Source organism: Gaeumannomyces tritici, assembly GCF_000145635.1.
Source record: "Gaeumannomyces tritici R3-111a-1 unplaced genomic scaffold supercont2.1, whole genome shotgun sequence".
In the NCBI taxonomy this organism is placed as follows: Eukaryota; Fungi; Ascomycota; class Sordariomycetes; order Magnaporthales; family Magnaporthaceae; genus Gaeumannomyces; species Gaeumannomyces tritici.
The window spans coordinates 1,616,673-1,626,718 of NW_008804545.1; the positions used below are offsets into that span (position 1 = coordinate 1,616,673).

At 58.1% G+C, this 10,046-nt stretch overlaps 4 protein-coding genes across 4 annotated transcripts in view; 2 read left to right on the forward strand and 2 right to left on the reverse strand.

Annotated features, from left to right (window-relative positions):
• Nucleotides 1-517: 517 nt before the first annotated feature.
• On the forward strand, nt 518-3,013 carry GGTG_00506 (hypothetical protein). Its single transcript, XM_009218255.1, has 12 exons — nt 518-934; nt 1,031-1,057; nt 1,146-1,239; nt 1,326-1,348; nt 1,445-1,463; nt 1,535-1,666; nt 1,746-1,768; nt 1,860-1,897; nt 1,971-2,108; nt 2,204-2,466; nt 2,542-2,698; nt 2,799-3,013. The coding sequence occupies exons 1-12, from the start codon at nt 869-871 to the stop codon at nt 2,827-2,829; spliced, it is 1,011 nt and encodes a 336-aa protein (XP_009216519.1). The 5' UTR covers nt 518-868; the 3' UTR covers nt 2,830-3,013.
• On the reverse strand, nt 2,848-5,364 carry GGTG_00507 (hypothetical protein). The gene is made up of 2 exons (XM_009218256.1): nt 3,842-5,364; nt 2,848-3,705 (listed from the first exon to the last, which is right to left on the reverse strand). The coding sequence occupies exons 1-2, from the start codon at nt 5,279-5,281 to the stop codon at nt 2,989-2,991; spliced, it is 2,157 nt and encodes a 718-aa protein (XP_009216520.1). The 5' UTR covers nt 5,282-5,364; the 3' UTR covers nt 2,848-2,988.
• A 415-nt stretch (nt 5,365-5,779) lies between these two features.
• GGTG_00508 (ATP NAD kinase) lies at nt 5,780-8,019 on the forward strand. Its single transcript, XM_009218257.1, has 3 exons — nt 5,780-5,932; nt 6,019-7,294; nt 7,409-8,019. Exons 1-3 carry the CDS (start codon nt 5,843-5,845, stop codon nt 7,852-7,854), a joined length of 1,812 nt encoding a protein of 603 aa, XP_009216521.1. The 5' UTR covers nt 5,780-5,842; the 3' UTR covers nt 7,855-8,019.
• Nucleotides 8,020-9,146: 1,127 nt separating this feature from the next.
• Nucleotides 9,147-10,046, reverse strand: part of GGTG_00509 (hypothetical protein) — a 2,780-nt gene continuing 1,880 nt past the window's right edge. The window contains exon 4 of the mRNA XM_009218258.1: nt 9,147-9,780. Coding sequence (XP_009216522.1) covers nt 9,617-9,780 — 164 coding nt within the window. The 3' untranslated portion in view covers nt 9,147-9,616. The remainder of the gene's footprint in view (nt 9,781-10,046) is intronic.

Here is a 10,046-nt window from a genome sequence, read left to right on the forward strand (position 1 = left end):
GGACAGGAAACAGAAATGGAAACCTGCGGCCTCGCCGAGCTGGCTTTTCGATGGGCGGATCCTACCCGGATATCATGCCATATTTGCAGTGAGGCTGCCTGTCAGCCGTCGTCGCGCAGGGGTTGGTGGCGGCGCTTGCTGTTATTCCCCGCGCCCCCAGCTCAATTACCCGATGTAACCTCAAGGGCGGGCTAGATGATGGAAGGGCTGAACAAGAGACCGAAATGCGTGTGGATATAAAGCAGCAACTCCAAGGTGAGCAATACATGGCAGCTAGCGCCGAGCTGCACATTTTTAGAAACCTGTGTGCTTGTGCTGGGCACGATCTGGCATGGATGGTGGCGCATCCCTTCCAACATTGACAGCGAGTGAGCGGATGGCTGCCGCTGACGGATGCTAAATCGATAACCCGAAAGGGCGGCGATACGCAGCCAAGCTGTCCATGGATCTGACCAACGTGCCTTTTATTTTTATCCCTTTTTTCTCTCTCATTTGGAATTCCGCACACAGGCCATGATAAAGATGGGATAACGTGTCACAGGGGTGCGGAACCAGCGCAAATCCTGCATCCCTCCCTTCTAGCTTTTTCCCCTTTCGGTTTCGGTCCACGTGGCTACCCCCCACCCGCAATAGACATACCGTTTGATTCCTTTCTTTATTCCACCAACTGATACTAACCAGGACACGCTTATAAAGACCCCCGTCGGTGATGACGCTCCACTTCGGGCGTAGTATTGGCCTCTCTCCGAACAGACTGAACTGGCGCCGTGATCAGCGGGCGGCTACGGGTAGATCACAGCGAGACATACTTATTTCAGTCCTAGGAAAGGCATCGACACCGCCCGACAGTCGCTGACCCTGGGCAGTCATGTCCAGCTCCCCTCCCGGTGAATCTGCGGTCGGTCCAGTCATTGAGGCCGACACTTCCGACAGGGTAGCATCTTTTCTTGCAGTTTCTTTCCGACGAGAAAGCAAGCCTGCTGCCCTTGGCCGAGCCGACTTACGCTAACACGACGAGGCTCCTGATCAGTCCGACACAGACTCTGCTCTCGACGTGGTGAGTCTGAACAATGCTTGACACTCACTGCCACATAGGAGCAACCATGGAAGTTAACCGTGCTATAACATTCTTCTTTTTTTTTTAGCAATCGCTCGGCTCTGACAGCGAGTCCATCACTTCGAGCATATTGAGGTTTCGCCACGAGAATGGCCGGACATATCATGCTTACAAGGAGGGTTGTAAGTATCCACTCGGCACCCTTCAATGGATTTCCCACCTCCAGATATCGGGCACTTTTATTGAGACTGACCATGTGCAACCACAGCATATGTCCTGCCAAACGATGGTGTATGTAACCAAGGCCCCTCATCTGGGTAGCACCTTGGGGAGAATGACTTTGTATCTACCACAAGACACTGATAATGAACACTACTCTTCAACAAGGCTGAGATCGAGCGACTGGGTATGTTCAGTGCCCTAGAACTATACGCGACCGGCCCAAAGCGAGTGCTTGCTAACCGCAGTTGCTTATAGATCTGCAACACAACATTGTTCTCTTGACCTTGGGAGGCAAATTGCACTTAGCCCCTATCGGTGAGGATGGAAGACATGTCAGCAGGGTCCTGGACGCTGGCACTGGGACGGGTATCTGGGCCATGGATTTTGGTAAGCTCATTTCCTTCTCTACAAGGAGGGTAGACCGTTTCGAGCCTGTTCTGACAGTCTCCGCTCTCATCTTCAATAGCCGACGAGCACCCAGAGGCGCATGTGAGTGGAAATTAGGATGTCCACACAATGGATCAAACCCCCAGTCGCGTCCTTCTCTCTAACCATCTACAACCATGCCATCTTCTCAAAGGTTATCGGGATTGATCTCAGTCCTATTCAGCCTTCGTTGTACGTTCTCTCAGCCTAAAGCGGTCATGTCAGTAGGACGGTGGAAAAGCTGACATATCCTCACTCCCGTTAGTGTCCCACCAAACGTGGGCTTCTACGTCGACGACTTGGAAGCAGAATGGTCATACACCGCGCCCTTTGACTTTATCTATGTCCGCACGCTGGCGGGCTCCCTCAAAGAGTGGCCCAAGCTCTACCGGCAGGCTTATGAGTGAGTTCCGCCGCTCTCAAGATTGAGCCTGACTGTTGATGAATGAAAAGGCGGAAGAAAAAAAACATCTGACATATCCCGTTGTCCCCCCGCAGCAACCTCTCCCCCGGTGGCTACATCGAGTTGTTCGAGCCAAACTACCCCATAGGGTCTGACGATAACTCCTTGCCCGCAGACTCGGCGCTTCTCCGGTGGAGCCGGCTATGGCAAGAAGGCGCCGCCAAGAGCGGCCTCCAGCTCCTCACGGCGGAGCAGCACAAGGCCGTGCTGGAGCAGACGGGCTTCGTCAACATAGTCGAGCGCAACTTCAAGTGGCCCCTGAATACCTGGCCCAAAGACCCCAAGTACAAGGAGCTAGGTAAGGTTTACGACGTTCCTCCCCGGAAAGCGAGAGTGTTGATCTAACGGCCCTTTTTCTTCTTTCCTTCTGTAGGATCCTGGGTGTACGAGGTCACGTCGTCCGGGCTGCAGGCCATGACCATGGCCCTCTTCACCCGCGTGCTGGGCTGGTCTGCCGAGGCGGTTGAACTTTTCCTCGTCGACGTGCGCAAGGACGTTGGAAATCGCAGATACCACGCGTATTGGTCCATGTAAGTTATTTTCTCGCGTCTCTGTCGGTCTCCCATGGAACAGCGGCCTGGGTGGAAGCAACTTGACCACTGACAACAGCTTGGGGCCCGTATCACGTAGCTTTGTTCTTTACGCTCAGAAGCCCGCATAATCTAGGCGGTTTTTGGATGGCTCTAGAGGAAAAGAGGATCGACATCTCGCTTTGTATTTCACACATTCCTGTAACCGTCATGTGCATATACTTCGGTGTGTACATGATGCCTTTGAAAAGACATCCGCTGTGCTTCCTACGGTCAAAATATGCCCCCTTTTACAATTCGCTAATCGTGCTTGGGCTCTCCGCCTGGTCGGCAGCGGGGCCGACTTTCAGCTTCTCAAAGAGGTCGGCGGCGAGACTGGCGTCCATGTCGAGAACGGTCCCCAGCAATGGCGAGGTAGGAAGGTGGCTCCCTACATGCTTGCGAAAGGTTTGCTGAACCTGCTGCCACGCCGCCGCCACAACATCCGGCTCCGGCAGACTGCTGATGCCGAGATGCCCCGTACGGCCGTCGAAAGGCTTCCAGGGCTTCTCGTTGCTCTCACACGTCTCCCAGCGACCGGTGGGCCTGCCGCCGTTGCTCCCGGAAATCGAGGCGGGATCGATGACAGGCGGGTCCGGGACGAGGCCTCGGTCTAGGTACGCGCGGATTTTGGCGATTGTGCACAGAGAGACGGCCGCCAAGGTGCAGTGTCCCGAGGCCTGAAGCTCCAAAAACCCGGAGCCAGCGAACCGGCGGCTCATGGCGAGCCCACCCTCCAGGGGGGTCACGGGGTCGTACGTGTTTGAGACGAAGAAGACGGGGAAGGAGGTGTTGACTGGCGGGCTGTCTGGGCCGGGGAAACCGCCGAGGTTGAACTCGGGAGGGTCAACTGGGTCGATGTTCCAGCCCGCGCAGGTGGCCATTATAAGCATCCAAAAATCACTAAATGCAGATACTCGGGCCAGTTCCTCGAAAACGACCTGCAGATCCGCGAGGTTCTCCTTCCACTGGCGATGTGAAAAACACAGTGCGTGGTCAGCAAGGGGACTTGCGTCATCCTTTATGGGGCTTTGGGGCTTTGCACTCTGGCCAACATGGTGCAAGACAGTGTAATAAGACGAGAACCAGAGGAACCAAACCTACATGATGGCGCCGGTCGCTGCACATAATCGCCAATTGGCTATCTTCGGGATATGGGACGGGCGCGTATGTGGCACTGCAAACGGGCGCGAGGTTTGGCGGCACCACGAGCTGGCTCAAGTCAAGTCCGCTCTCAATGATGAAGAGCAGGAGGGAGAGCGTGGGGAAGGTGGCTACCGGGAAATACAGCATGCCGAAAACGGCAGTCTTGAGGTCCGAGGCGCGCAGGAGCATAGGCATGCGCACCTGGTTTGGGATCACGATGATGGGGTCTTCCTCGAGGCGGGCCATCAGGCGCTTGTACCGCGCCGCCATGGCCTCGGGGCCGTCGCCCTTTCGGTAGAAATAACACCTCTCCTGGGCGTCGTGGCAGTAGCCGAAGAAGGAGGCAAGAACCGAGTCGGTGTCGGCGAGGGCGTCGGCCCAGACATCTCTGGAGTACATGTCGGCTTTCATGACGCCATCTAGGACGAGGCGGCCGACCGAGTTGGGGAACATGGATGCAAAAGTGGCACCGAGAACGGTGCCATAGCTGAGGCCCCAGTAGACCAGCTTCCCCCGTGTGTCCTCCGAGGGCTGCTCCGGACGAGCTGCCACTGCGCCCAGCGTGTCGGTCCATGCGTCCCAAGCGTTCACTATGGCGAGCAGGTCGCGGGCGACGTTGGGGGTGCCCACGTAGCGAAAGATGCTGTCCGGGCCATCCTTCGCTTTGCAGAGCTTCGACTGGGCGCGGGCGCGGGCGGTGGTCAGGGCGAGAGCCCTGTCGGTCGAGTTGGCAAGCCCGATCACCTGCGTCTCCAGCTTGGACGTCAGGCGACGGAGGAGGGCGGCATTGCGCTCCTCGTGGGTGGGAGGGTCCTCGGGAGCAAAGTCGTCGAGGAAGCAGTCGGCCTGGGGCCAGGTGGCGCCGATGCCCCGCGGGTCGAAGCTCAGCAGGTCGTGGTGGCGGCCGACGACGGCTTGGAGGGCCAGGCCTGCGGAGAGCATGGCGCTGGTGCCTGAGCCTCCAGGGCCGCCAGGGTTCATGATGACGGGCGAGGCGGCGAAGCGGCCCGACTCGAGCGAATGACCGTCGCCGGGCAGCATGACCATTGCGATATGGACTTTGGGGTGGGCAGCGGACGCGTTCAGGGGCCGGTTCCAGTCCATTGGCACCGTCAGGCGGGCACACAGGAAGTCGCCGGGGTACGAGCGGAAGCATGGGACCCAAGAGAGCTTCTCGCTGGGGGCGATGGCGTCCCAGTCCGTGTAGCCGTCGCTGGGGGTCTTGGGAGACGCAAAGCTAGGCCATGGGCTCGTCGGCGAGCGCTGCCAGAGGCAGAAGCTAGCGATCAAGACGGCGGCAGCGACCGTCGTCAGCCTCCTCCAGCGCAATACAGCACTGCCGCCGCTGTGAGGCAAGTCCGAATCCTTTTGCTTTTGTGACATGGTTGTAGATTGCATCTATCAACTATTTAGGTGCGAACATGTCCAGGTGAAATGTTGCAAACCAGGGCTTCGCAATCGGTTTACAACGACGGTTCGCGACAAGGGGCAGCTGCAACCTCAGCTTTGACGCGTAAGCAGGCCACAGCAAATACCCGGGCGGCACAGCCGCATCACATGGATACCTTCGTGCCTACCACCCTGGTAGGAAAAAGCACCTAGGTAGATAGGTACACGTCAAGCTGCACCTTGCACATCTGCAAATCCAGTGGCCGGAATGCAAGCCTGAGGAAGACCTGAAAAGGCAACACCAGATGAGATCTGAAAGCACAAAATGAAAACTGGGACGGGGCCAAGCCGCAGCCACCAGACCCGCTACCCCACAAGAAATAGCGTCATTGTTCTGGATCAGCAGCATTTGGGGTCCCCGCTGCGGGCGGAAGCTCTCCCCACCCAAACTCAATCAGCAGCCATCCCCACCATATAAACCGCGAAGCAACCTAACCAGCCAGTGCCAGTCAGTACCTATCTCTTACGTAGCAGCCTCAAAAAACACGAAAAAAAAAGGCTCCCGCCAAGATGGGGGGCAAGAGCTCGCCAGTAGAGAAGCGCATATCCTTTGAAGACGGCCATTCCAGCGCCAGCGACGAGGATCAAAAGGCTGTAGAGGTACTTACTGCCTGCCCCTGCTGCCAGGCCGGCTGTCGGCGAGTCCGAGAAGAGTACTCCCCTCTCCGCTGACCCTCGAGTGGTAGGTTCTGTTCGATCCGACCAACCCGTACCGACGTAAGAGCTCGCTCGTGGCGGCGGACGCGACACCACACAGACCGCGCAGATCTCAGCCACAGCCCCTGCCCCACGACAGGGCCCAGTGCATCGTCCATCAGCTCTTCGAGGGCCAGCGGAGGGCCAGCGTGGACAATCACCACCCCCACCGCCACGACCGCGACCATGGGCATGCCCACGGCATCGATGCCTCGGAGGAGCGGGGGTTGAATCGCATTGTGGAGCCCAAGGGCGGCGGCGGCGGCGGCGGCGGCGGCGGCGAGGGCGGCCCTGGCCATGTCACGCCTCGAAACGGTGCTGCTTCCAGTGCCAGCGCCAGCTATAAGCGCCGTCTAGACTTCCTCGAGGTCCCCAGCGACAGCAGCGACGCCGGTCAGGTCGACGAGAAGCACTGGCAGCAGGGCATCTCCCAGTCCAAGTCCGAGATGGACATCGCGTCGCAGCACGAGGCCCTTCACAGCCGCCTCCTGACCAAGAAGCAGCTGAGCGAGATGGCATGGGGCGTCCGCGAGCTCAGCAGGCGTCTCGGCAGCATGCGCCTCAAGTTCAAGGTCAAGACCATCTTTCTGCTCACCAAAATCTATGATGAAGACCTGATCCCCAAGACCCGCGACCTCACCCGCTGGCTCCTGGACAAGGACCGCGACGTGAGGTACACTGTCTACGTCGAGCGGTCGCTCAAGGACAACAGCCTGTTTGATGCCCCTGGCCTCCTGGAAAACTTGCAGAAAGAATACAACTCCACCGGAGATCCCGCCGACGAGGAGGCCGGTGCCAATCTGTCGCGTCGGCTGAGGTACTGGGACCAGGAGATATGTCAAACCCGGCCCCATACCTTCGACTTTGTCATCACGCTCGGTGGCGATGGTACCGTCCTTTACGCCAGCTGGCTCTTCCAGCGCATTGTGCCACCCGTCTTGAGCTTTGCCCTCGGCAGCCTCGGCTTCCTCACCAAGTTTGACTTTGACGAATACAAGGAGACCCTGACGACAGCATTCAACCACGGTGTCACTGTGGGTCTGAGGCTCCGGTTCGAAGGCACCATCATGAGGAGTCAGAAGAAGAAAAAGAAGCCAGTCCTGACTGCGCCCGAGACAGGAGATGCCGAGTCCGTCCAGGACGAGCCCAAGCCTGATCTGGTGGAAGAGCTAATAGGCGAGGAGAAGGAGGATGAGCACACACACAGGCCCGATGGCACATACGAAATACTAAACGAGATTGTCATCGACCGCGGGCCAAACCCAAGTGAGAAAGACAGCACCCCCTTTTTATGCATCCCCGGGCCTTTGGGCGGATGGCATACTGTCGGCTCGGCGTGGAAGGAATCAAGGTTGCTAACGTGATGCTTTGGGCCTTCAGCCATGTCATATCTAGAGATATTCGGCGACGACGAGCACTTCACATCCGTCCTAGCGGATGGTATATGTGTGTCGACACCTACAGGCTCTACAGCCTACAACCTAGCCGCAGGTGGCTCGCTCTGCCACCCAGAGAACCCGGTGATGCTGGTGACGGCCATCTGCGCGCATACGCTCTCCTTCCGACCCATCATCCTGCCCGACACCATTGTGCTGCGCGTGGGCGTGCCCTACTGTGCCCGGACGGGCTCGTGGGCCAGCTTCGACGGCCGCGAGCGCATCGAGCTCCACGCGGGCGACTACGTAACCATCAGCGCCAGCAGGTACCCCTTCGCCTCGGTCCAGGCGCCCGGCCGCCGCAGCGAGGACTGGGTCAACAGCATCAGCGGCAAGCTCGGATGGAACACGCGACAGAAGCAAAAGGCGTACAGCAAGTGGGATGCCTGAACGCGCGTACGCCCACGCAGACGAGCCGATGCCCACGTAACGCACGGCGTAAACGAGACAGGTGTCTTGTAAGAATAGACCTAGTACCTACCCCGTCCATCGCCTTCCCGCAACTCAACCATGTACATAGAGCATAGATAATGAACAAGAGTCAGGTTTCATCCGTGGCGCTTGCTCGGGCTGGGTTTTTTTTTGTGTTTTTTTTGTGAAAGGCGTGCATGTGTACATACGTCCGGACCTTGCACATGGTCCATGATCCCGTCATTGCCGCCAAGTCACAAGGCCCATCGCGAGAAACAGGCGAAACGTGGTGTGGGGAAACCTCGATTTCTGGCTACGAGACGCGCCCGGAAAAGGAATTCGTAACCCGCGCTTGATTTCTCTCCTTCCCTTCTGGGAACAGGCATTGCCTAACCCCCCTTCGGCTATGGCTAGACTCCTCCTTCCGCCGAAGGCCGCGTCGAGGCCAATATGGGGCCAGACCAGGCCCGGCCGGGATCGTCGAACTGATCGGCGCCGCGTCGCAAAGCCCTCGCCCTCTAGCTTGCTCGCTCTACTTCCCCGACGCCTAGCAAAAAAAAAAAAAAAAAATAGAAGAAAAAAGAGCAGGAAAAAGAAATCTGGTCTTGACTGCCAAGCGAACTTTATCATGCCACCCAACCCTCCTACCAGGCCACTGGCGCCGTGCCATCCCGAGTCCGACGTTTCCTAGGGAGCCAGACGTCGGCGCCAAGCGTCTGGGCCACGTCACCCGTCTCCTGGGATATGGTTGTGGTGGTGGTGGTGGTGGTGGTGGTACAGCGGGAGGAGGAAGCTCAAGCCGAGATTTCTCTTCCGTCCAATAACTACCACCACCACCACCACCACCACCACCACCCCACTTGCTTCAACGTCCTGGGTTCCCTCTCCCCGGCGGGAGGTCTGTTTTGGAAGTAGGCAAGACAAGGCGCGCGTGCAGGTGCAAGCCTCGTTGGAAAGTCGATGCAAGGGATGGGCGCGCGAGGCTGAGACGTGACGTGACCTGACCGAGACGTAGCCGCTGTCACAGGGAAGGACCGTCCAGCCACGGCACGGCGGCCGCGCCCTCCCCTTCTTTTGCCCCCCGACTTGCCGTCTTGATTGCAAATTCAGTTCGTTGCCGGTTTTCCCCATGTCAGGTATGGTGGCGCCCCCCTGTCACTTTGGCGTAGCGTGCCCGGGAAGTTTGCCTCTTGGTGTCCCATCTCATCCCACTTGGCTTGAGGGTGGGGGGGCGCATTCGTCTTCTCTCACTGAATGCTCTTGCACAAGACTCGGTATCCCAAATGTTCTTTTTAAAGCCCGTATTGAAAAAATGCTCCTCCGCTGGTGTAAAACAAGCAACCGGGACCAAAGGGAGAAGCGTGACAGAATAAAAGCAAAGCAGGAGAACCCCCAGATAAAACCCTCAAAAGTCATTACGCCACGCCTTCTATTTGTACATTACTGGTGTCGAGACCCGCTGACCACCCATCCATTCCCACGGATCTTTCCACCTCGTCAGCCCAACATTATTCGTGTGAGCGTGACGGGTTCTGGGTCGAGCGAAAGCGCCCTGAAGCCGCAAATCTCCTCGTCGGTGTATCGTGGACGAAGGCATAAGGTGGCGCGGCGGGCGCATTTCACCCATGGGAACGCTGGGGTGGGGGTTTTGATTTTTTTTTTTTATGTCCCCCATATGACAACAGGGAGCCTCTTGCGCTGCAGAGGCCCCCAGCCGAAATAGCCCTTCCCGGTAGGCCTCTCATTCGTCGTCGACAGTCTCGACAAACGTCATGGTAAGCCCCTTGTCGCCGTCAACGTTCAGGTTGACGGCATCGAGAGCGTCACTCCTAGAGGAGAACTTCGGGGCAGAGACGGCAGCGACGGGGACGGCGCGGCGGGCCAGCTCAGGAGAGTTCTGCATGGCTACGAGTCCCGAAAAAAAGTTAGCACAAGTTATTTTTATAGAAGCTCGCGGCTCAGGGTCACCCTATGGTGTGTGGGGGCTCCACTACTCACAGGCCGGGATGCCAGACCGAACGAACATGGTGGTGACCTTGACCCTCTGGCCGCTTCCAACAACATCGCGCCGGACCTTGGCCTTGCCGCCCTCGCGGGCGGGAGGAGCCTTCTCAGCCTTCTCAGCCTCGCCCTTGCCGGGGCGGGCAGCGGCCACCTGGTTGTTGTCAACG